At 37.6% G+C, this 27,656-nt stretch overlaps 1 protein-coding gene across 1 annotated transcript in view; it reads left to right on the forward strand.

Annotated features, from left to right (window-relative positions):
- The first annotated feature begins 13,410 nt into the window (after positions 1–13,410).
- The window catches only part of DPP6 (dipeptidyl peptidase like 6), a 1,316,366-nt gene continuing 1,302,120 nt past the window's right edge, over positions 13,411–27,656 (forward strand). The window contains exon 1 of the mRNA XM_058297586.1: positions 13,411–14,531. Coding sequence (XP_058153569.1) covers positions 14,472–14,531 — 60 coding nt within the window. The 5' untranslated portion in view covers positions 13,411–14,471. The remainder of the gene's footprint in view (positions 14,532–27,656) is intronic.

The raw sequence follows: 27,656 nt of genomic DNA on the forward strand, positions 1-27,656 counted from the left end.
ATTTATCTCGGTTGTTGATACTTCATGTCTGCTTTCAACAAAAAAGTATAAGGTATGATAGACAGCAAGAAAAATACAATCTAAAGAGACAAAGCGTGTCAGCATCAGACTCAAATAAGTCAGAGATTTTTGAACTGTCAGACCAGGAATTTAAAATAACAATGATAAATTTGCTAAGGGCTTTAATAGAGAAAGAAGCAAAACACATGCAAGAACAGATGAATAATGTAAGCAGAGGGAGATGGAAAATCTAAGAATCAAAAGAAAATGTCAGAAAAGCTGTATAGAACAAAAGAATGTCTTTGATGCACTCTTGAGAGCCCAAGAAAAGAATCAATGAGCTTGAAGATAGCTCAACAGAAGCAATTTCAAAAGGTGGAACCTACATATATTCGGAATATCAGTAAGAAAAGGTGGGAGGGAGGGAGGGAGGAAGGAAGGAGTAAAAGAAATATATGACATAACAATGGCAGAAAACATCTCAAAATTAATGACAGACATGAAACCACAAGTCCAGAAAGCATAGAGTATGTCAAGCAAGAACAAAAACAAAACAAAACAAAAACCCTCCATAAAAACAAACCAACGAGTGAAAAAGTATGGGAGGGGTAGGGAGCGGGGCATACGGGAATCCCCTATATTTTTATTTAATGTTTATGTAATCTAAGTATCTTTTTAAAAATTATATTTAAACAGCAACAACAAAACATACTTACCTACCCATACTTTATGCAACATCAGAAAATCAAAATAAAGAGAGAACCTTGAAATAAGTAAGAGAGAAAAATAAGCTTACCTATAGAGGAATGACGATAAGAATTATATAAATAGCAAGTAAATCCCATTCCTTTAATTGTCACCTCTGGGTACTGACTATAAGTAAACAGGATAGATTTGACTCAACAGGTCCACAAATAGATCACTCCTATATATATTTTCATATCTTGTTTCTAAGAAATAAAATCATTATGCATTCAGAGAAATAATTAAAAAATAAAGACAGATATAGTTAACCTTTTTGTGCTAGGGATAGATATAACTAGAAATGATCATTTACAACATGTTGAACATGCCCAAATGCTCCGTACTTTTTGCACTTATTATGTGTATGTGTTTATGTGTGTATGTGCATGCATGTGTGCATATATGTGTATGTATGTATAGGTCTATGTATACTTACTGCATGTGTATAACATAGACTTCTTAAAAAGTAGATCAATTAATTATTATTCCATCATGAAAAAAATTCACTTCAGCCTATTTAAGTTTAGTACATTTAGATATTGTTGACAGCTCAATCATTACTAGGCAAAAGTGATTAAAAAGCTGAGAAACAAAATATTGTGGACTGTGTGCCATTTCTGAAATTAATTTCAGTAGGAAAATTCTTCTCCCAATTAAAATACAGAATCCCATTCAGCAATGTCTATGGAACTGTTCCGAAATGTCTACATTAAGGGAATTGTACCTGCTTATCATGAATAATACTACCAGTAATTCCTCAATTATTTGTTGATAGGCAGTGCTGGATTCCTTCTATCTGGTCACAAGATGCTATTGATATTAAAATATTATTTTCATGTCAGCTATCATAATAAAAAACAGGGATAAACTTATCACTCCTACATGCAAATATTTTATATGAAAAACTATATATTTCAAAGGGAGAAATCTAATTTCAAAATTCCACATTTTTTGTATATCAAATTATTTTGATTATGTATTTGGAGATCTATTTTCTGATCTCCCACAAGATCCGATTTTGAACATGAGAAATGTGAGAGGCAAAGTTGTCATAACCATACAAATATCACTCTGTACATATATACAAGTCCAGGTAAATAGATTTATTCCCTCATTAGGTTCAAGTCCAGAAGATGGGTATGGTCTTATCCTGAGACTGCTCCAAGAAGGAAAGCCTGAGATAAGAATTTACATGTAGATAATCTATTTTAGTAAATGAATCCCAGGGAAATAGAGTAGGGGATTAGGAACAGTAAAACAGGGAAGGAAGAAAAAGTAATACAATAAAGTGTTATTGAACTGGTCATTGCTGAGAGTGACCAGAGTACTGGGACCATTAAGAAGCCATGTAGAATGTACCACATTTTGTTCCTAAGGGACAAAAAAGGAGGAGCATATACTGACAGAATACTATTCCCAATAGACCAAAGAGCTGCTTTTCAAAGAACAAATACTACTCTGCTGCAGAAAATATAGTCTTGTGTCCATGCTGTGATCCTTCTGTTAGGACTTGAAGGCCCAGCACTCTTATCCAACATCAAATGCACTAGGTCATCTTGCCTAAGCAGCAAGTTGGTTTGCACTATGGCCTGGACTTGCTGCAGAGTCCTCTCCTGCTCTGAACCCTACTTGATACTAACAGCCTTTCAAGGCACCTGATAAAATGAGCAATATTAGTGGAGTAGTATTTCTAAGTGTAGTATATTTAACCTCCAAAATCCAAAGAGACCTACCATGTGCTGTGCTTCATACCAGTAGGGCTTATAAGGTACAACTTTTTCTGTAAGAAAATAACCTTAGATGGAAATTCCTAGCATATTCCAGATCATTGGACTCCTAAGAACTTCAACAAATTGACAGATTGCTAAAGTTTCTGGTAATTTATGCACATATCTTAGTAAAGGCATGGAGCATTTGCTATTCCTGTTCACCAGGTCTAAACAGCTCATCAATATAATGAGCCAGCAAATGTTCTGCATATTACCGACAACCATGTTCCCTGTGAACTATAATCCTACAGAGTATAAAAGCATTAACTAAGACCTAGGGCAAAGCTGTATATATGGGTTGCTTTTATATTATCCTCCCCACAAGAAAAGAATTAGTGAATTACAATCAAATTCTCATCAGAAACCAGGCAAGAAAGGAAAGAGTGGAGTGAAATATTTAAGTGTTGAAAGGGAAAAAAAGCACTGATCTAGATTACAATATGCAGCAAAATTATCCTTCAAGAGTGAAGGAGAAATAAAGACTTTCCCAGATAATTAAAAACTGAGGGAAATTATTTCGAGCAAACTGCCCTGCAAGAATATTCAAAGATCATCAGAGAGAAGGAAAATTATACAGATTAGAAACTTGAATTCACATAAATAGCACTGGAGAAGGAATGAAAAAAGGTAAAATAAAACTTTTATTTTTCTTAATTGATCAAAAAGATAACTATTTGTTTAAAGAAATGGAGAAGAATATACAAAGATAAGACTAATCAAAAGACATCTGGGAGAAACAGATGTGGCTCAACAGATAGAGCATCTGCCTACCATATAGGAGGTCCAAGCGTTCAATACCCAGGGCCTCTTGGCTTGTGTGGTGAGCTGGCCCATGTGCAGTGCTGCTGCATGCAATGAGTGCTGGCCCATGCAGGGATGCCCCCATGTAAGGATGCCCCCTGTGCAAGGAGTGGCCCCTGTGCAAGGAGAGCCACCCCGCATGAAATTGCCGCCCACCCGGGAGTGGTGCTACATACATAGAGAGCGGACGCAGCAAGATGACGCAACAAAGAGAGACAAAGATCCCCGGTGCCACCTGATGAGAATATGGCAGACACAGAAGAACACACAGTGAATGGACACAGAGAACAGACAACGGGGGGGGGGGGGAGGGGGGGGGAGAGGGGGAGAAAAATAAATCTTTTAAAAAGGAAAGAAATCTGGGATAGCTGTATTAATTTCAGACAAAGAAGATATCAGAACAAGGAAACTTATCAGAAGAATTACATAATGATGGGATCAATTCTTCAATAAGACATACTAATCATAAACATGTATGTGTCAACAACAGAGTATGAAAATACATGAGACAAAAATAGGTAGAACTGAAAGGAGAAATAGGCAAATCCACAATTATTGCTAGATACTTCAGTAACTGACAGATCAAGCAGGCAGAAAATCAGTAGGGTTACAACCTGATATTGATCTTAACTGCATTATCAATAAACTTGATCTAACTGACATTTATAAGATACTCCAACAACAGCAGACTATACCATCTTATCACACTCACATGGGAAATTTATCAAAATCAACACTTCTGGATCATATAACATGCCTTAACAAAAGAACAGAGCATAAAAAGTAGGTTCTCAGATCACAACTAAATTAAACAAGAAATCTGTATGAAAAGATAGACAAAAAGTCCTCAAATTGAAAAATTAAACCATGCACTCCTATATAACATAAGGATCCAAAAGTTATGCTCAGAGGTGGAAATTGTGAAAAGGAATTAAACAGAGTTGAAGAACACAGAAACAAAAATCAAAAATACCTTAGAGGAGTTCAGTAAAAGATTGGAGTTGACAGAATAAAGAATAAACTTTAAGATAAGAAATTGATTCAGTCTAAGGAGCAAAAAGTACAGAGAATGAATAAAAGTAAATAGAGCCTGAGGAACATAAGGAACACCATCAAGCCTACCAATATATGTATTGTGGAAGTCCCAGAAGGAGAAGAAAGGGGCAGAAGGAATATTCAAAGAAATAACAGCTGAAAACTTCCTAAATTTAATGTAAGACATGATTATACACATCTAATATGTTCAACAAACTCCAAATAGGATAAGCCCAAATAGATCCATGTTATGGCATATTATAATCAAACTTTTGAAGGACAAAGTTAAAGAGGGAAGTCTGAAAGCCACAAGAGAGATGCAACTGGTCATGACCAGAAACTTTGAAGTCAGAAAGCCAGTGGGAAGATATATTTAAAAGGCTGAATGCAAAAAATTGCCAACCAAGAATAATTCTATATCAAGCAAAACTGTTTCTCAAATATGAGAATATTTCCAGATAAGCAAAAGCTACGGGAGTTTGCCATCACTAGACTGGCCCTACAAGAGATGCTAAAGAGAGTTCTGCAGGTTGAAAGGAAAGGACAATGGACTATAGATTGAAGCTGTATAAAGAAATAAAGATCTCCAGTGACAATAATGACATTGGTAAATATAAAAGACGGTATTATTGTAGTTTCAGTTCATAATCCTACTTTTTACATCCTACAGTATCTAAAAGGCAAATGCATAAAATAAAATGAAAATCAGTGGTTTGGAACTTATATATTATTTGTGATAAGAACTACATAAAGGTTGGGAGACAAAGGTTATAGGAACATAGATTATGTTTACAACTGAAGTTAAGTTGGTATCTAAGCAAACAGGAGTGTTATATATTTAGGATGTTAAATTTAAGCCCCATGGCAACTACAAAGAAACCATCAGAGAATATGCAAGCTCATAGTGACTTAAAGGAGCACAGACTGCCAGAGGCAGTGGGCAGATAGAATGGGGAGTTAATGAATATTAGGTATAGGATTTCTATTTGGGGAAATGGGGAAGTTTCAGTAATGGAAAATGGTGAGGGTCCTGCCATATGATTAGTATGATTAATCCTGTTGAGTGGTGTGCTTTGGAGTAGTTAGGATGGGAAAGTTTAAGATATATATTGCATAATTGAAAAACAAAATAAAGAGCAATTAAAGAGATAGTGACAATGAAATGCAAAATATGATCCTGAATAGTATCTAGCAAGGGAGGAAAAAAGGCTACAAGTGACATTATTGGGGCATATGAAATAAATGGAGTATGGACCATAAGCTTTATATCAATGTTACTTTTTTATAAAATTTGATAACTTCAATTAAGGTGGTCACATATGTGAATATCCTTATTCTTAGGACATGTGTATGGCAGAATTAAGTGTTCAAGTTACTTGATGTATATAACTTACACTTAGGTTTTCAGAAAATAAATGGATGGGTGGGTAGATAGGAAAGGGAAGGGAAGGGATGAGAAGGGGAAAAAGAGATAGGGAGGGAGGGATCCAAATGTTAAAACTGGTGGCTTTGTATTTTGGGGGGATAGAGGTATGTTGGAATTCTCTGTATGGAGCTTGCATTTTATTTGCAACTGATTTGTAAGTTTAAAATCATGCAAAAATTAAAAGTTAAAGAAAAGATGTAGGTTCAAGAGAAATATAAAAATATTTTGAACTAAATGAAAATGAAAATGCAACTTTATGGGATTGTTGGGGATTGACTCATCTACCCCACAAAAGATATGTTCAAGTCTTATTCTGTAACCCTGTGAGTGTAAATATATTTGTATATAAGACCTTTGAAGATGCAGATAAGGTGTAGTCAAACTGAATGGGGGTGAGCCTTAAAACAAGATGGCTGAAGTCCTTATAAGCAAAGGAAATTAGACATGAAGATAGAAACCAGGAGTCAGTAAAAGACAGAAGTCAATGAAAACCTGAGGAGCAGCTAAAAGGAGAGAGATATCTCCATCTGATAGGTGGCAGAGATGCAAGCCAAGGAACCTCAAGGATTTCAGCAAGCCAACATCACAATGCTACCAACCCCTGGGGAGAAGCATGAAAAAAGCATGGCCTGTCAGACTTGATTTTAGCCTTCAAATTTCCAGAACAGCAATACATACATTCCTGTTATTTAATTCAACCAGTCTGTTGTATTTGTTATAGCATCCCTGGCAAAACAAGTCAGGGATAATATGAAAGCACTGAATAGAAGGAAATCCATAGCATTAAGTATAGATATAGGAAAATTTAAAAATTACAATCAGTAATCTAAGTTTCCACCTTAGAAAATGAGAAAAAGAGCAACTTATGTCTAAATCAAGCAGAAGAAAAACAATTAGAGAAGAAATCAATGAAATCCAAAAAAGGAAAATAATAGATAAAATTAATGAAAATGCCAGTGTTTGAGAAAAATCAATAAAAGTGATAAAATTGTAGCCAGGCCAACCAAGTAAAAAAGAGAGAAGACACAATTACTAATATTAAAAATGAAAGCAGGATTATCACTGATCATATGGACACTAAAACGATAATATAGGAATACTAGGCACAGTACTATGCTTACCAATAACTAGATGAAATGGACTAATTCCTTAAAAAATATAAACTACCAAAACTCATAATCTTACTAAGTCTAAATGTATTTTAAAAAATTGAATCAATAGTTAATAACCTTCCAAAAAGTGAGCACCAGCGTTCAGATTGTTTTACTGGTGAATTTTACTAAACATTTTAAGAAGTAATTATTCTACTTCTACAAAATCTCTTCCAGAAAATAGAAGAGGTAACATTTTCTGGTTCATTCTATGAGGCCAACATTATCTTAATACAAAAGTAGGAGAAAGACATTACAAGAAGAGACCACTGCAAACCAAAATCTCTCATGAACAAAAATTAAAAATTCCTCAAAATATTAGCAAATTGAATCTAACAGTGTATAAAAATCATTATACTCCACAACCAAGCGGGATTTTTTCTAGATACACAAGACTGGTACAATATTTCAAAATCCATCATTATAACTGATGACATCAATGTGTTAAAAGAAGGAAAATCATATGCTCCCACATCAATTGATATAGAAAAGCCATTTGGCAAAATACAATACCCATGAATGATAGAAAATTTTCAGCAAACCATGAAAGAGCAAAATTTTTCCAACTTGATAAAGAAAATCTACCAAAACCCTACAGCTGAGAAGTGGATGTGGCTCAAATGATAAGACCTCTGCCTATCATATGGGAGGACCCAGGTTTGATTCCTTGGGCCTCTTGGTGAAAAAGAAGTAGAGAAAGCATGCCTGCACAGCGAGTCCATGCCCATATGGCAAGCTGAGTGCCCACGTGGTGAGCCAAGTGCCTGTGTGGTGAGCCAGTGCCCACACAGTGAGCTGAGTACCTGCACAAGTGCCCACATGGTGAGCCGAGTACCCGTATGGTGAGCCAAGTGCTCGCACAAGTACCTGCGTGGTGAACCAGTGCCCACACAGCAAGCCAGTGACCACGTAGCAAACTGAGTGCTTGTGCACTCAACAAGCTGAGTGTGCATATGGTGAGCAAGTGCCTGTTCAAGTAAGGCAAGAAGATTATGCAACAAAAAGTGAGACAAAGGGGACAGTCAAAGTGAAGCTCAACAGAGACCAGGAACTAAAGTGGCACAATTGACAGGGAAACTTTCCCCACATCAGAGGTCCCCAGGATTGAATTCCAGTGAATCCTAGAGGAGAAAGATGAGAAGAGAAGACAAAAAGAGAAATAGATGCAGAAGATCACACAGCAAATGCACATAGACAACACAAATAGTAGGCTGGGGAGGGGGAGGGGAAGGAAAAAATGTATCAAATGAAGGATTTGAATAAAAAATATTTAAAAAGCAAACAAACAAAACCCTACAGCTAACATTATAGTTAACAGTGATAAATGAAATGCCTTACCCCCAAGTCTGAGAATAAGGCAAAGATGTGCTCTCTCACCACACCTTTCAATATCATACAGAAATCCCAACTGGTGCAATTACATTAAGAGTGGAAACAAAAGGCATACACATGGGGAGGAAGAAATAAAACTGTCTTTTTGGAAAATAACATGATTGTTTATCTAGAAAATCCCAAGGGATCTTAAAAACTCCTAAAGAAATACGCAATTATTTCAAGGTCATAGGATTCAAAGTTAATATACATATTAGTTTCCTATTGTTCCTATAAAAAAATTACCACAGACTTAGTGGATTAAAGCAACACAAATTTATTATGTTACAGTTGTGGAGGTCAGAAATCCAAATCAGTCTCACTGGGTTAAAGTCAAGATTCAGCAGAATTTATGCCTTCTGAAGGCTCTAGGGGAGAATATATTTCCTTGCTTTCTCCAGCTTTTAGGCAACTTTTATTCTTTGGTTCATAACTCCTTCCAACATCTTTAAAACCAACAGTGTAGCTTCATCACATAGACTTCAATGATACTATTGTCACACCCCCCTCTTATAAAGACCATTGTGATAGCATTCAGTCCACCCAGATAATCCAGTATAATCTCCCCATCTCAAGAGGCTTAATTTAATCTGCAAAATCCCTTTTGCCATTCTGGGATTTAGATATGGACATTTTTGAGGGGCCATTATAAAACCTACCACATTATACAAAGTCAATTGCTTTCCTATATGACAGCAGTGAAAAACTGGAATTTGAAATTTAAAATATAATACCATCTATAATGGCACAAAAATGAAATAATTAAGTATAAATATGTACAGGATCTCTATGCAGATATTTATAAAACTCTGATGAAGGGAACCAAAGAAGATCAAAATAAATGGAGATACATTCCATGTTCATGGATTAGAACACCTACAATTTCCAAAATGTCAATTCTACCAGAACTGTTCTATAGATTCAGTAAAATTTCAATCACATTTCTAACAAGCTATTTTGTGGATATCTACAAACTGATTCTAACATTTAAATGCCTTTTTCTTAAAACCTCAGAAAACCAAAGGATCAGAGTATAATTCAGTCACAGAAAAGGCCTTCGTTTGCCAGAATGCTATAACAAGTACCACAGAATGGGTGGCTTAAACAAGAATTTATTGGTTCATAGTTCAGAGGCTAGAAATCCCAAATCTAGGCTTTGGCAAGGCAATTCTTCCTCCCCAAAGTCTGTAGTGCTCTGGTTCTGCCTTGATGCAATTACTGGGGCTCCTTGATACGCATTTCTGCCTGCTTCCATATGACAATCTCTCACTCCTTATGCCTGCTCTTCTGTTGCCACTGACTTCTGGCTTCTGGTTTCTTCCCTTTATAAGACCTCAAGTACTGTGGAATAAGACCCACTTTGATTCAGCTGGCCATGCCTTATCTAATAATAAAAACGTAAAAATATCTTATTTAGAAATAAGTTCACATCCATCGGAACATGGATTAAGATTAAGAACACGTGATTGTTGGAGTACATAATTCAATCTACATCAGGGTCCTTTAAAAAAATGAGGGTATGACTCACAGTTGTTCTTAATCAAATAATAGTGCCTCTTCTAAGCTTACATGAGTTGTCTCTCACCCTCCCAAGAAGACACCAAGGCAGAGAAGGGCATATCAAGAAGAGATTTGTGGGCATGGCTTTTTGCCTCATTGAGTGAAACCAATGAGATTCACAGAATACCCGCACGTTTTTGAGAAACTACATCAGAAGAAACACTGCCAGATTGGGCTACAGTGACAGAGACAGTACAAAATAAAGGTGGTTTGACCCACAAAATTCAACTGAAGGAAAGCAGGCTGAGAAAACGACTAGGCTGCAAACATGTGCTATTTCATGTAAAAGAAAGAATGGCTCAGAGTGCAGAACCAAGAGCTCACAGGGTAGAACCAAAGTCCTTGGATAATTATTACCAGACCTTGAAACCTAATCAAGAAAATTCCAACCTTTGCCTTTCTGGATTTCAAAATTGCATATATATATATGAAAGTTACTAGTCTTAGTGACTCTTTCATGCTTCCTGTTTTTTTCTGAACAGAAATATGTGTAGCTGTTATCCAATGCCTATACCATCATTGTACATAGATAGTGTTGGGCAGATAACTTATCTCTTTGGTTTCACAGATCTAAAGATGGAGAACTATACTCCAGTAGCTATGTTGGAGGAACAAATCCTATGGCGCTTCATCAACATCTGGGACTGACTTATATGTCGAGAGTCTGGACTTTCCACCTGACGGTAGAATGGGATGAGACTTTTTGGGGCGCTTAGGAAAGACTGAAAGCATTTTACATGGGAAGGGATTTGTATTATTGGGTTCCAGAGGGGAGACTGTGGTACTGCTTCCAAAATGGCTCTCAATGTTCCCAGCTTCCTGATATTCACAACATTGTGTAATACCCTTCCCCTGGGTTATAGACTTGCTTCTTATGAGTAAAATATAACAAAGGTGAAGTGATGTCATTTCCAAGATAAGGTTATAAATGACTGTGGATTCCATCTTGCTTGCACTAACTTTTTCACTCTTCTTGAGTTTTTGCCATGATGAAACAAGCTGTCAAGACCATGTGGCAAGGAAAAGAAGGTAGCCTCAGGCCTCCAGCACTCTAGCAAAGAACAAAGCCCTCAATCTAAAAGCTCTTAAGGAACCCAATCCTGCCAGCAGCCACATGGCTGGCTTTGAAGAAGATCCCTATTTAGTCAAGTCTTCTTTGATAAATTGTTTTGCAAAATATACATAACTAAGCAGTTAAAAATGGTAAACAGTTTGGAAAACATGTACATGGTTTCTTTAAAAAGTAAACATGTATTTCATATTACCTAAAATTCCACTCCTAGATATTTATCTCAAAAGAATGAAGCATATGTTCATACAAAAAAGTTCATAGTAGTTCTGTTCATAATAGTAAAAACTGGAATAAGTGTAGGTAGCTCTTGGCAGGAGAATGTCTAAATAAAGTGTGGTATATCCACCCAACTGAATACTATTCGACAATAAAAATGAATGAACTACTAAAATATACATGATGGATCTTAAAAACATGTTTGTCAGTTAAAGAGTTCATAATGTATGAGTTCATTTCTATGAAATTCTAGAATAAGCAAAACTAGTCCATGATGATAAAGAGTTGTTGCTTATGGAGTTTATTGGAGGCATTGCTTTAGTTTCCTGGCTGCTGAAGCAAATGCCATGCAAATTTTTGGCTTAAATAATGGGAATTTATCAACTCACAGTTTTGAGTCTAGGAAAAGTCCAAAATTAAGGCATCATCAAGGCAATGCTTTCTCCCAGAAGACTATGTTGTTCTGGGGCTGGCTGCCAGCCATCCTTGGTCTTTGGATTTCCTATTATATGGCAATGCGCACGACAATCTCTCCTGGCTTCCAGGTTCCACTGACTTCTAGCTTCTAGCGGCTTCCTCTGTGACTGAATTTGATTCTGCTTCTAAGGGACATCAGTAATAGGATTAAGACCTATCTTCATTCAGGTTGGGCCATACCTTAACTTCATCTTAAGGTCCTATTTCTATGAGGTTGACATCCACACGAATGGATTGAGTTTAAGAGCACGTTTTTTGGGGATACATAGCTGAAAGCCAACACAGGCACCTTTCTGGTAGTGATAGGAATTTTATATATCTTAATTGGGGTGTGGGTTATACAAATGTATGCAATTTCCAAAATTGTCTGTGTATTTAATTATATATATTATACCTTAATAATTTTTTTAAAAAACTTTAAAAAAAAAAAAAAAAAGGAAAGGGAACGAAAAGATAGGGAAACCCAAAAATCCCTATGTGGGAACTTTTAGAAATAAAACTATTCGTATCATGGAGGGAAAACATTGTTTTCCTATACTATTATTGATTATGTCAAAGTCAAATGTATGTTAATGCCAGTGACAAAGTCAGTTAGACATAGTAGCACCTTTCCTGTCTTCTTTGTATACTTTCCAACTTTTATTAATAAAATATATTTTATAGTACAGATGTGAACCATCAAGCTCTAAGTCTAGATTTATAGTTCATAGATTTATAGTTCTCATACACATGCTGTTTCCTTTGCTTGAATCATTCTCAAGAACCCCTCTTTTCTACCATAATGGAGTTTATAATCTAGAGTGGGAGAAAGAAAATACACAAGTAATCACACAGATAAAAGCATGAGTTGTCATTAACCATGAAAATAGTGGAATTTTGCAATAGTGTCTAAATTAATGCGAAGCACCCCCAATTTCCCTGTTCAGACAGTAATAATAATGACTGCCATTCTATGGACTCCTACAGTTCTGCTAAGCATCCTCTGCACATCAATATTTCTAAGTTTCAATTTTGTTACCTGAAAAATATCAAGTATAGCACCTACGTCTGATCTGTAAGAATTAGAGAAATAACTAGCCCAAAGATGCACATGGCAAAGTAGCTAAGCCAATATTCTAAGCAACTTCTGCCTCCACAGCCTATCCTGCATCAAGTCTAAAATAATGCCTTCCCAATCACAGAAAAGAAATAGAGTTGCTTTTGAGCTGCTTTACCAGGCAAAAGCATTCAAACCAAAAAACTTATTTTACAGTATGGAGACTATTTCAACTTGGACTGGCACTTGAGGAAAAAAGACAATGAATGTTAGCAAATGACTGAAGAATAAAAGGAAGGGTTCCATAGGGGAAACAGAACTAAAATGTCTTTCAGATGAGCTTATGTTACCAACCCAATATGATTGAACAAGTACGTGCAGCTGCCTGGTTCTCAGGGATGAGTCCAACTCATTTCACAGATGATAAAACTAGGGATTGGAGACTGGGAAAACCTAATTATGTGGCTTAATTTTCATCCAGAATACTAAAACTCAACAATCTTCACACACACACACATCTAGAAAATTTTAACATTTGGCCAGATAATATGGTTATATCTTAATTTGCTCTTAGTCCACTATTTGGACTTGTGGTCCTAAAATGTTGCAATGCAGTCTTCCTGGAACAGTAGCTCTTTCTTCATTTGGTTTTCTTAGTTCTGAAGTTTCACACCATTTTCGACCTCGATCAGAACGCTGCTTAATTAATCATGACACTGCAGGTGACAAGAAAACCAAAAAGAGGGGAAGAAGGAGAGGGGGAGACGGGGCAGGAAAGGAAAGGAAGAAAAGAAAAAGCCTTGGCAGGGTGTACAAAGACTTCTAGTGCAGAAAGAAATATCTGCACCCTGCTGCTCTCCCCCAAGTACCATCCTAGGCAAAAGGCTTGGGCCATAAAGGGAGGCAGAAAGGGTCCTCAGCGCGCGGCGCGTGCCCAGCTGAAAGCCGGCCTGCATCTCAACGGTGACTTGTGGGGACTGTGCCAATAAGTCCCATTACCGTCCCAGCTGAGGCGTGCGAGGAGGGGCTCCTCCTCCGCCCTGTCCACTTGCTCTCTTTCGCCTCTAAGGGTGGCGCCTGGCAGAGCCTCGCATGCCACCTCCTGACCATCCCTGGAAGATTTGGCGAGTGAAGCCCAGCGCAGGAGCTGGAAACGAGCGCCCGGCGCCCGCCGCTCGGGTTGTCCTTCTTAATTAACCCCTGTGCGGTGAGGTGGGATGAGATGCTTGGGTCCGCAGTGACTGTCGGTCCTGCCTGGGCTTCTGAGGGGGTATGGAAAGGGTTGTAGAAAGATCCGAGGAGGAGAGCGCGAACCCGTGGGTTTCTAGAGGCTGTTGGCTCCTCCGGGGTGGCGTTGGGGCGCGGAGTTCCCGAGCGTTCACGGGTTTCCCCAGCTCTTGCCCAGGAAAGAGCCTACTCTATACCACCGATCCTCCCACCTCCAACATACACACCTCCTCGCCCCTTCTCGGAGCTGCCTTTTGGGTTTGCCTGGGTTTCTGAGAGTCCTGGATTGTTTCCCAGGAAGGCAGCACTAGGCAGAGACCTCGGAGGCGCTGGCGCTGGCACGGGCTCCCTCCGTGGTCCCAGCAGTTGCTGCTCCTTCACAGCTCTGAGAGCTGCGGTCTTATCCATCCTTGGGCGAGGAGCCCCGCGGATACCCGCAACGCGAAGCCAGCCCTCCCTCTCGCCCGCGACTTTGCTCGAGCGGGAAGACCCACCGCGCGTCCCTCGGAGACCCGGCCCTTGCAGCCCTCCACGCGCCGAAGGAAGTTTTGAAGGGTGAGACTCGGAGCCACAACTTCCTCCCGACATGAATCAAACAGCTGGAGCCTCCAATAACGTCAGGTGCCCCCCGGGGAAAGGCCACAAGGTAAGGGACCCGCGACGGAGGGGGCTGTGCGGGAGCAGGCTGAGGCAGGGTGTTTGCGGGCGCGTTCCGACCTTGGCTGGTTTGGGGATTCTGAGCAGCTGCGCGTCCTTCCTCATCCCCGTCGGGGGTCCTTGAGTTAAGATGGCTGACGGGTCCCCGGAGTTGGTGAGAAGATGGGGTGCTTAACAGACCGAAAGTCAGCGGCCGGACTCCGCCCGCGGGCTCTGGGTTACCCTGAGATGGGACATCATCCGGTGCTATGCCGTGGGGCTCTGCGGGCTCCCTGGCAGATAGATGCTGCTGTCGTCGCCCCCCCCACCCCGCCCCGCATTGCTGAGATTTCAGGGAAGAGAGATCAATGGTGGGCGAGCCCACCCCCAGCCCCCAACCAGACTGCGACCCCTTGGGCCAGCGCTTGAGAGAGCTTCCTTGGAGCGCGCTAGGCTCGCCCCTGCCGCCGGCTCTAGTCGGGTCCACGGACACGTGCTTCATTAATTTAAATGGGCCAACATGTGCTTGGAATTATCTTCAGGAAATTAGTGATGTTAAGAGAAAGTGGCAGTGGTCTGAAGAATAGTTGCAGAACCTCTCTGGTCGCCCGCAGTGTGTCAAAGGACAGGACTGGGAAACCGCCAGTTGCACGCGGCGAGCAGCTCTTCACTGAGGTTGCTGATTGCATGCAAACCACGTGTGCGGGGCAGCCTTCCTTGGCCTTTGCCAGTAATTCTCTTCTCCTTCTCACCTACCTGTGGCTCGCCTTAGGTTGTACTTAGTTTGAAAGGAAATTCCTTACCTGGGTTTCACAGAGAAGCCGCAGAGCCATATATGTATTGCCACACCTATTTTACTATATATATTTTATATGCATAGAGGCATTTATGTTTATTAGTATTTTATTAGAAAAACGTTCCTATTAATATCTCTGTTGGGGTTTGGGGCAGGCATATAGGGAGTTGGGGTTAGTAATGGTATTGAATTCTTTTGGAGGATAAAGGAACTCTTGGTCTGTTTGAGTTGGGTAAGATGAGGATTTAGGGCTTAAATGCCATTATTTTAACTTAGTAAGATCCTGCATTTTCTTCTCTATCAGGTTTGGATGAAATATTTGACTTGGCAAGTCATATTTCTGATCTCTGTTCTCATTACTGTGATTTGAGTAGTTACACTTTTAACATTTACTCTTTTTAATATCCACAGGAAATGTCTTTTTAATATTTAGTAGCTGATATAAGATTTTAAATTAAAAATAATAAAGTCTCAAACATCAGTGATTATGTAGTAGAGACATCTGTGGAGTTCAGAAGATTATTCAGTAATTTCTTTTAAAAATGCCTTCAGCTCCAGTGTTAAAGTGGCTTCTTGGCAGAATTGGACTGCAGGGTATTGACACCAATAAAACTTTCTGGGAAGTGCTGGAACACATGGCAACATTTTAGAAAATGTGAGGGAGACTATACTTCACTAAGTTAGGGATTACCCTGTGTATCTAGCAGGTTTCCAAGGAATATTTAATTAATTGAGTCATATTTATTCAATAAATAGTTACCATTAATCATTCATTTAACAAACTATTTTATAAACTCACAATATATCCCAGGAAGTGAGAACCCAAATATGAATTTTTAAATTTCTTCCTCTCTCTAAAATGCATATCCAACCCCACATGCTTTATTTAAAACCTTTGAAGATTTCTAGTTGCTATATTGAGATTATTGCTATTCGACTACTAAAAGAAACAATTTCCAATTCCTTTTCTCAATGAAGAATGCCCTTAAGTTGTTTTCTTTTGAAAAGGCCCAATGAAGGTTGCTGCAGCAATCTAATAATGCTGGAGAGGGAAATAGTGGAAGACAATGTGTTATTGAGTGTTATTGAGTGAATAAGTGAATAGTGGGTAGCAGGGGGTCAACACTCAACATAGTAAAGAACTGGACAGACCATATGAAATTTATATGGAAATATTTTAAAATAAAATATAAAACTAAGTAATGCTAGTTTATTTTATTAAGAGTTTTAAATAAGTTTGTTTCTATTTCACATACTGCCCTTAAGGGTCATCTTGGAGGATTTCCATGGGAGGAAAGACCTCAATTGCTAGGGAAAAAGTTCCAGTTGGACTCGCTTTTTGCTCCGTCTCATGCATTTACTGATTACTGTTATAGCACTAATATAATTTGGCAGATAACTGTTATAGCACAAATATAATTTGGCAGATAAGTATTATGGTTAGTTCTTGTGCAGGCATTTCTTGGGAAACATTTATTGTCTTTTTCTCTTAGGACGGCTACTCAATGACTGAGGTTAGCTTTCTTTAACATGTTGTTTACCACTAGATTCCCTCTCAGACCCTGAACCCAGAATTGGGATATAAAGGCCTCCTTATTCATCACTGTGAGGATCACAAAGGGTAACCGACCACTCTGCCATTCCTGGTACAGGCAGAAGTCACTGATCCTGACAAGACAATCCCTGAAGTTACAGACATGTGGAACTGGGAAATTAGCCATGCCCCTGTGGAATCATGCAGTCATCCCAAAACCGTGCTGGGCATAGTGACCGAAAAGTCAAGAAGTTGAGGATTGTTCCACGAAGAGCTGAGTTATGATTAGCAATAGGATGCTTTCCTTAAACACAGGTTCATCTAGTAACTTTCCCTAAACTGTAATTGGGTCTGGGAACTTGAAAGGGGTGTTCATTCTTGAGCAAACAGTCTAAGCTTAAATTTTGTAAAAAGTTTGAAGTACAAGTTTAAGTACAAACATTAGCCTGTACAACTTTAGATATGGAAGGCCATAACTCACCCTTATGGGAAGCAAGCAGTGACATTCAGCTGAACTAATAGGTAACTCCAGTGAAAGTAGGGGCTCTGTTTTCAGCTTCAGTTTTGGAGAGAAAGCTAAGGTTTTAATGTTTTAATTGAGTTTCTTTGCTTAGATCTATGCTAAAAAGGAAACATCTTTGTGCAATTTGTTAGTATGTATTACCTTAGGCATCTAGGCAAAAATTTTCAGTTTTCCTGTTGGGGAAGCAGTAGAAGTAGTTGTTAAAAGCATGGAGTCTGGAATCAAACTGTACCACTGGTTAGCAGTGTGATCTCGGACTAATCAGTCTCTGTGTCAAGGTTTATAGGACCTTCATTGGAGGGGTTGTATGAGGCTTAAATAAGATAATCCATGTATGATGCTGGTACTAGTGTCTGTCACACGGTAAGAACTATTTCTTTACCTTTGGGTATCCTAAAACAGGGAGGACTGGAAACTCACTCCCTTTAGTCCCTTTCTTTAACTGTGGTGGATACTTCACAAGGCTTTGTATATAATAGCTACTTTTTACATGACCACCTCCTCTCATAGGCAAACAGCTCCTTAGGAGCAGGTCCCATAAATTATAGGCAGGGCATATACTAGTTAGGGGTATGAGCTTTGCAGTGAGGAGATGGTAAGTTTCGAAAGAAAACACAAGTAGAAAGAGACAGAGGAAAGACCTAATTTAATTTCTCTTTGTATATCTGGAAAAAAGGAATCTAATGTGTATATTATTTCACTTAATCCTTAAGGAAATCCCCATGAAATAATGTATTTGTACGTAGTAAACAATCACTAAATGATAAATTTCATTTGCAATTCTACAAACTATCTGAGATGTAATTATTCACACTTCATGCTATGTACAGATGGGTACATCATTTGCTGCTTTTGATCATCTATTTAGCAGATTCTGCAAGGACTTTTTTCCAACTTGTGACATTTCATTTCTAATCAGTTTTGCCAGTGAGGATTCCAGCTCAGCTGAGGCAAAGATTCTGTCAGTTAAGAAACTCACCCCTGTGGAACAATCATCTGAGGGTACAGATCAAAAGACTTCACTTTTCCTTTATAAGCATGAATTTTTAACATTTTAGTTTCCATTCTTCCCTTCCCTTGTCTTCAAAGCCAAAAAGAAAAGAATGAGTTATTAGCTAGGTAAACCCCAATTAATTTTTTTCATCAGAGTGTAGACCCTAACTTTGGCCCGGTAAGTTTTGGTCTTGGCTCAATACCAGGTGCTATGAGGATAAAGGACTCACTCTGTGGCTCTCTGATGAATGAAATGATTAATAGTCACACTGCTGCCTGATCACCTATCTGTATGCCTAGATGTGGCATGAAGTCAATACTTATTTATCACCTGGCACCATTTTCTGGTGAGGAACATCATTTTCCACCAATTAATTACAGAATGTTGGTACTTCAGTGCCAAGTTTTAGTCCTCTGTGAAAGCACATCAAGCATTTCAAAACTGTTTACAACTCACCTGGAACCACAGTGGTAAGTGCTGTGTCTCCAGAGGCTTTCTGACTTTTGCCAGCTGTGGTATAATACTTCCTGGAAATTTATTTAGCGTTTTACTTTCTAACTACTTCCACTTTCTACTTCTAGTGCTTAACTTACCACAAGGAAAGAGATAGCAAATGTACGGTCTGTAGGCTCAGTTTATATTGTCATATAGGTCTCTGAGACTCTGTTCATATTTTTCAAACCTTTTTATCCTCTCTTCTTTAGATAAGAACATTTCTCTTGCTGTATTTCTTCAAATTCACTCTTTCCTCTGTCATCGCCATTCTACTATTTGTCCATTAAGTGAGTGTTTTATTTTATATATTGAACTTTTCAATTCTAAAATTGTCAGTTTGTTCTTTTTTTCAAATCCCTTGCTGGGATTTTCTATCTTTTCATTCATTATGAATTTCTTTTCCTTTAATTTATGGGCAGAGTTATAATAGCCACTTTATAATCCTTGTCTGCTAATTTTAACATCTGGGTCATTCGGAGATTGGTCTGTGTCAATTGTGTTTTTTTCTTGAGAATGAATTACATTTCTATGTATGTTGAGCAATTTTAAGTTTTATCCTAGACATTATAAATGTTGTGGAGACTCTGGATTCTATTATGCTCCTCTGAAGATTGTTCACTTCCAATTGTTTAGTTGGTGATTTCAGTGGACAATTAAGTTGTGAGACATCTCAAATTAAGGTTTGTTCTTTTATCCTTATCTATACTGCTTGAAATCTCCCCAGTACTTGCATGGTTCAGGGACAACCAGAGATTTGTGCAGCATTTATAAACAGGATTTGAGGCTCCCCTTACTGGTTCTCTTAATTCTGGGATTCCCCTTTCACTTTTCAGGTTCTTAAATCCTCCTATAGGAGAATCTCCTACAGGTTCTTGAATTCTCCTACAGGTTCTTGAAGTCTCCTACAAAATCTGCCAAGTTTGGGTTGCTTTCTAGTATTTTCAGATAGTTTTGTTTCTCAGATACAGAAGTAGTTGTGATATGTGTCATATGATATGTTTGGTTCAATAGGAGTTTAATTCAGCCATTACTGTGAGTGGGACTCTACCTACAGTTTTCCTTAGTAAATTCAATGCTCAGAGGTTAGGATCAGTAGTTTTGGATCTCAGCCACTGGTGTCCTAGAATTAGTGAGATCAAGTTTCTATAATACATGTGGTGCAGCAGTGCTCAGAGATGTATTCACCAAGTGCAATGAATGTCCCATGATGATGGAGGAGGTGGTTGTTATGGGAGGAGTGGGGTGAGGGGGGTGGAGGGTATATGGGGACCTCATATTTTTTTAACATAATATAAAAAATAAAGACAAAAAAACAAACAAAAAGTTTCTATAATAACTCAATAGTTTAATAGACTTAATCCTAGCTTCATTTTTCCAAAGCCTTTATTTCAAAATTTAATACTGCTCTGAACTTTTGAAGGCTGCATTAGGAAAGCATGGTGTAGCAGTTTGATATTATTGACTAATTCCAAAAAGAAATATTGGATTATGTTTGTAAACTGGTCTTTTCATCTGGGCATATGGGATTATATTGGATTCAGAGGTTTACTTGATTACTTAAAGAGTAAACCTCTTATGTTAGTAGGGCATTGAGTACCTACTCCTTGGTTGGGGGTGACTCACAGATAAAAGGCATGGCAAAGGACAGAATTGAGGGTTTTTGATGTTGGAGTTTTGATGTTGGAGTTTGATGCTGAAGCCTTAAGCTGGAACCCCAGAAAGTAACCACACAGAGGAAAGAGAAGCAAGCCCCAGGAAGGGAAGAACCCAGGAAACCTGAACCCTCACAGACGTTGGCAGCCATTTTGCTCCAACACGTGAAAATAGACTTTGATGAGGGAAGTAACTTATGCTTTATGGCCTGGTATCTGTAAGCTCCTACCCCAAATAAATACCCTTTATAAAAACCAACCAATTTCTGGTATTTTGCATCAGCATCCCTTTGGCTGACTAATACACATGATCACCCCAATTTCATTTCTCTGAGTTTTGCTAGAATCATCTTTCTTTTCCTTAAGACCTTGTTTAAATCTTTACGAATATCTCTATCTTTTTAATTGTCACTCTCATTCCCTCTTCTGCCAGTTCTTTTCTCTGCCTTTCCCCTTTTACTTGTCAATGTAGTATATTCTCTAAAACTCACATTTTGGTAAATTATCAGTTTTTATATCTAAAGGCTTTTTTTGTTCCTTTTCTGCCCTCTCATAAAAGTCAAAATCCTAATTTAATATTCTCTTTTCTCCAAGATACACCCTTCTCTTTTGATACTTTTCCTACTCCTATTTGTATAGATCAACAGAGCTTTTCTTCATGGGGCATACCATCCATTTTCTATATTTTCACTCAGAATATACATCTTTGTAATTAAGTGGTCTCCTCTTTCATGGCTTAATGGATTTTCCTCCTAGATTTTAAGAGAAAACGTAATTACTGACTCTCTTTCTGTGGAAAATCCTACTAAATTATTAGATCAGCTACTGATTCATATATTACTATGGACTAAAACAAGATAAACAAGGCGTGTGTATTTTTATTGATTGTTGACATAATATGACATTCTTACTTTGCCCTTTTTCCTCCCTAACTAATTCTCCTTCAAAATCAATGTCCAGGGAAGCAGATGTGGCTCAATTGATAGGGCTTCCCCCTACTGTATGGAAGGACCTGTGTTCAATCCCTGGAGCCTCCTGGTAAAAAAAAAAGAAGAGAAAAGAGAAAGTGTGCCTGCAGGGTGAGCCAGTGCCCAAGTGGCAAGCCAAGTGCCCATGCAGTAAGCTGAGTGCTTGTGTGGGTGCACACATAGCGAGCCGAGTGCCCATGCTAGTGCCCACGTAGTGAGCCCAGTGCCCAGGCGGTGAGCACAGTGTCCACACAGTGAACCAGTGCCCACACAAGTAAGTCATGCAGCAAGATTATGATGCAACAAAAGAGAGGGAAGAGTCAAGGTGAAGTGCAGCAGAAACCAGGAAATGAGATGGCACAGCTGACAGGGAACCACTCTCTATATCAGAGATCCCCAGGATTGAATCCCAGTGAATCCTAGAGGAGAAAAAACAAGAAGAGAAGCCAAAAAAAGAGAGAAAGATTCAGAAGATCACACAGTGAATGGACACAGACAGCAGAAACGGCAGGGTGGGTAGAGGGGGAGGGGGAAAAAGAAAAAGAAAAAGAAAAAAATTAATGTCCAGAAACTAGAAGTGAGTATGTTACAAAATTAGAAGTCACTTCAGAAGATTTTTGCCCTAGCTCATGTTTGTAGGTATCACTCTTTAGCTTGCTTTTTAAAAGGCTTGGATGTCAGACCCGTCCATCTGCTCTGTTTTGTGGCATGTGGTTCCTACTGAAATCCCAGCTCCCCTAATCTAGACAATTGATACTGGTAAACTTTCATGGTAAGAACTGGTTCCTCTTATCCTGGAGAATCCTCTATCTTAAAGGGCGTATTTTAAAAGAGGGTACAGCTTTCAAGGTCGTTTTGTTTAATCCTCTTTTCATTTTATAAAAACTGAGATCCAACAAAATATAGGTAGTTAGTGGGAATTCTGGGACTCAAGACTCAAACCCTCATCCCCTGGTCACCAGTTCTTGGCATATTTCATTACACCAGGCTGTTTCCTGGCATATCTTCTCCATTTAAGTATAGTTTTTTGTTATTGTTATTTTTTGTTTTTGTTTTTTTTAGATCAAGGGCCTTGACTGATATGCACTTGGATATCATGCAGTTTAGTGAATCAGCCTGATGCACATTTTACTAATACTTAGTGTTAGAAAGGGCATGTCTAGTTCTTGGTTTGTTTACCTATCATAGTTATTCATATAAAACAGGAAGCTTACATGTTTGGTTGTTAATTTATGAAAGAACTAGGAAAGGGAATTAATATAAATAAAAAATGTAAATTATTTTTATTACCCAGAATCTAAGTCATCCTGAAGAACTTTAGAAAGTTTAATGTAATGCATAAAACATAAATTGCCTTAATGATTTCCAGGATATTAGTGAAGATCTATTTATGTTATTTTGGTTTTATATTTTATTGATTTTTAAAATTTTAATTGTCCTTTTTCAGTAAAGTACATAAAATGAATATAAGCTTATGCATAAGTTAAATTTCCAGGAATGGAGAGCAGCAAATGAGTAGTAATTGTCTGTGTTCAATTGTTTGTTTGTTTTTAAGACAAATGCTGTACCTCACATACAATATTTTAATGATCTCACATCTTGTACCTCATGAAAGAAATAGACTGACTGGAATTTTATAGGACCCCTAATTTTATATTATTTTTTATTATGGGCCTAGAAATCTGTATTTAGTCAACATAGATTAAAGAAAGTTATCTGACTCCTCACTCATTCCTTTCCCACATTTTTAAGAATGTAGAAAGTTTGCAGTATTTTCATACCAAGGAGATATAATGTGTATGCTCTGTCAGTGACTTGTATATTCCTTTTATTTTGAAAATTTCAAATGAATATTAAGATATAATAAGATATTCAGACATTACTAGGTAATTAAAATGTTTAATTGATGAAATGTAGATGCAACAGAACACATTCATATTTTTATTTTATTTTTTATAAAGTGAAAAAAAATGGTGCCCTGGACCTTTGTTAATTCATTCTTTACTGAATGAGTTCAGATGTGGAAAAACTCATCCAATGAAGGTTTATTTACTAAGGGAGAGTAGAAATAAGGAAAAGAGTATCAGTAGCCTGAATCTTAGAATTAGGTAAGCTGTGCTTCCTGCTTGTCTCATATCTCAACTCTGGGCCTTTATGACCCTAACTGAAATATGGAAACAAACAACTGGGTTTCAAGACCCTACCAAGTTCTAATTTTCTGAAATTCTAAATCTAAAGAGGTCCATAGTCAAAGTGATTGCCTTTATTAAGATATTTTGGGGAACTGATATCCAAGACAATTCTATAGTAAAATGTACTTAATATAAAACCAAAGCCAGTGGGAGTCCTACAGACTTTAGCATAAAAACAATGACCTCCAGCAAGTCCTTCAAGGGCAAGGAGGTGGTGCAGTGGCCTGGCTAGTCTTTTCAGGAGCTCTTAGTTGCTGTTTTCATTTTTAATGAGCACTAAGCTCACTGTAAAATTTTACAAAGTATTTATATTAACCAAGTTAGGAGTTTGTGCCTTATAAACAAGACCAGAAAAAGATGATAGTTTCCAATTTATTTTTTGAAACAGATATAAGAAATACTGGAAAATCATTTATAACAGCTATATTAAGGTAAAGATACATAGATCACATAAAATATTACATTAAAAAATATAAGATGTTCCCATATACCCCCACTCCCCACTCACTCCCACTCCTCCCATATCAACAATCTCTTTCATCAGTGTGGCATATTCATTGCATTTGATGAATACATTTTGAAACACTGCTACACAGTATGGATTATAGTTTACGTTGTTATTTACTCTCTCCCAGTCCTTTCAGTGGGTTATGGCAGGATAGATAATGTCCTGTATCTGTCCCTGCAATATCATTCAGGACAACTCCAAGTCCTGAAAATGCCCCCAAATCATTCCCCTTCTTCCCTCTCCCTGCCTTGAGTAACTCCTGTGGCCAATGTCTCCACATCAATGATACAGTTTCTTCCATTGCTAGAGTCACAATAATTCTATATTAGAATACCAGTAACTCCACTCTAATCCATATTTTATTTCTCCAGGATGAGGACCCCATGAGGGCAATGTCCACTCCACCTCTAAATCGTGAGGGTAATTGTCTGTACATATTTAAAATAGTAGTTTTACAAGTTTTGACTTATGTGTGTATACACTCGTGACAACATCACCATGATCAAGAAAATGAACAAATAAAAATTCTTGAAATTTTCCTCCTGCCCCTTTGTAATCTCTCCATCCTGAAATTTCCCATCACTTTTCCCATCCCCAAGTAACTGTTTTCTGTCACTAAACATTACTTTGCTTTTTCTAGCATTTTTTTATTAATGCAGTCATTAGTGTATGTCCTCATTTTTGGCAATTTTTTCTAAGTATAATTATTTTGAGATTTATCCATTTTGTAGCATGTATCAACAGTTCACACATTTTTGTTGCAGAGCAATATTCCATTGTATGGCTATGTTACAGGAAGTGTATCCATTGGTAGGCATTTGAGTTCCTTCAAAATTCATGCTATTACCAATAATGTGTTATAAATATTCATATAGAGGCCTTTGTATAGAAATATGCTTACATTTCACTTGGGAAAAATACCTAGGAGTGGAATAGCTAGAACATATGGTAGGTGTATTATTAATAAACCTTTTAAGAAACTACCAAACTATTTTTGAAAATATTTTTACAATTTTACATTCCTATGAACAATATATGAAGGTTCCAGTTTCTCCAAATCCTTGTCAACAGTCAGTATTAAGTCTCTTTAGTGTTATCCTTTCAAAGAAGAGTTTAGTAGTATCTTGTTATAGTTTCAGTTTGCATTTCCCTAAATAGCAACAATACAATGATGTTGAACATCTTTGCATATGCTTATTTGCCATCTAAAGATCTTCTTTGTCCATTTAAATCTTCAGCCCATTTTATAATTGGATTGTTTATATTCTTAAGTTTAGAGTTTTATTTAAATTTCTCAATCAGATAGTTGACTTACAAAAATTTTCTCCTGGTCTATGACTTGATTTTTCACTCTCTTAACAGTGACTTTCGTGGAGCATATGCTTTTAGTTTTGGTGAAGCTGAATTTATCCATTTGTTCTTTTTCTGGATTATGTTTTGGTGTTCTCTAAGAAATATTTGCCTAACCCAGGCCACAAAAATATTCTAGGTTTTCTTCTAGATGTTTTATACTTCTAGGTTTGACATGTATGTCTATAATATTTGTATATGGTGTGAGATACGGATCAAAATTTCCTTTTTGCAAGTACCATTGATAAGGCTATCAGTTATCCACATTGCATCTGCCTTGGAAAGTCAATGTCAATATGTGTGTAAGTCTATTTAAGCATACTGTGTTTTGGTCAATGGAACTATTTGTCTGTTTTTATTCCAGTACCATACCACTGTCTTGATTGCTATAACTTTATAATAAGTCTTAAAATTATGTCATTTTATTCATCCAGTTCTGTGCTTTTTCAAACTTGTTTTGGCTATTCTGGGACCTTTGCATTTTTATATGAATCTTAGAATAATTTGGTAGTTTCTAAATAAATACATAGATCAATGGATAGCCTGCTGGGACTTGGTTTGAGATTGCATTGCGTACATACATCAATTGAGGAGAATTGGCATACTAGCAATATTGAGTCTTTTGATTCTTGATTATAATATAGTTCCTTATTTATTTATGTTATTTTCCCCCAGCAATGTGTCCTTGCTTTCAATGTATAAGCCTTTCACATCCTTTGTCGGATTTATCCCTAGTGTTTCATATTCTTGATGCTGTTATAAATAGTATTGTTTCTTTTCCATTTCAATAGCTATTCTATTATACAGAAATTCAATTGATGTTTGAAGGCTGGTCTTCTATTCTGCTACTAAACTCACTTATTAGTTCTAGAAGAGTTTTTTGTATAGTCCATTGGAGTTTCTCCATATAAAAATGGTAGAAAATGAAGAAAAATCTTTAATTACTAACATAATTCCCTATTTTCACTCCCACACCCAATTCCAGCAAATAAGTCTTTTGCTGAGCAAATATTTCTATCATCTTTTTTGCACCTTTACTTTGCATCACTAGAGGCACAAGTGATTGGGGGAAAGGTCATCAAATTGCTTTCTAAACAGGGGTGGGAATGATGGCTACTTTCCAGGTAATTATTGGAAGAGCTTGCCAGAGTTGAACTTATCAGAAAAAGAGAAGGGTATCTGTGAGGCTTTGCGGCAAGAGATAAAAGGGAGCAAGAAAAAAAGAGATGATGTTGCTGTTGGCAGCCAGGAGATAGACTCTGGGGAACAGAATAGAAATGTTGCTGTGTTGTATCTTGCTTTTCAGAAGTGTCAATAAAAATCTACTAGGTTCACTAATTTGCTATGTAGCTGGAGCTGGGTTTTTTGGTGTGTGTGTGAATTGGAGTTGGATAGTTCGATTTGATATTAAGTATAGGTTTAAGATGGGAGTGGGACAAGAGCCTGGGACCCAACAGGAGCCCAGAAAATCTAGGTTATACCCATAACACATTTACTGTTGCATTGCTTTTCATTTTGTTTGTTTGCTTGTTTGAGACACTTTGTGTGAATTTCATTCTTTGTAATCGAATGGATGTCAACAAAATTATGTATAGTGTGTAAGGTACCTTGGAGCCTTCAAATAATCAATAAACATAATCTCTGCCCTTCAGTGAATTTACCTGTTTTATAATGAAGGCATCACTCTGTGTGCAATCCTGACATAACCTAATTTTTTCCTCCAACTGTTCCTTCAAAACAAATCTGTGACTAGCTTTTTTTGTACCCTAACTTATGAAGATAGTCTACCATTTTCTGGTCTTATTCTATTACAAACACAAATTTTGGAAATAAAAATGTCCAGTCCACTCTAATGTAATGTAACTCCAAAATTCATTGAAAGATGAGTTTCTCAAGCTCTCCTCTGTCCAGGTAGTGCCTGCTTCAGGTCTGAATGCCCACTGTACTCCTTATTCCTTCCCTACACCCACTAGTCTCAATTTCTCACTTTTCCATGGTTAGATTCTAGGGGAGAAGAAATTCAGGGAAAGGCTCCATAGAACAGGGTGGGTCCAGTTGTATACTGGTGATGGTTTCCTCTGGATGTGGAAAATATAGAAAGCTGATGCTTTTTCTCCTGGGGA

The sequence above is a fragment of the Dasypus novemcinctus genome, chromosome 5 (assembly GCF_030445035.2).
Source record: "Dasypus novemcinctus isolate mDasNov1 chromosome 5, mDasNov1.1.hap2, whole genome shotgun sequence".
In the NCBI taxonomy this organism is placed as follows: Eukaryota; Metazoa; Chordata; class Mammalia; order Cingulata; family Dasypodidae; genus Dasypus; species Dasypus novemcinctus.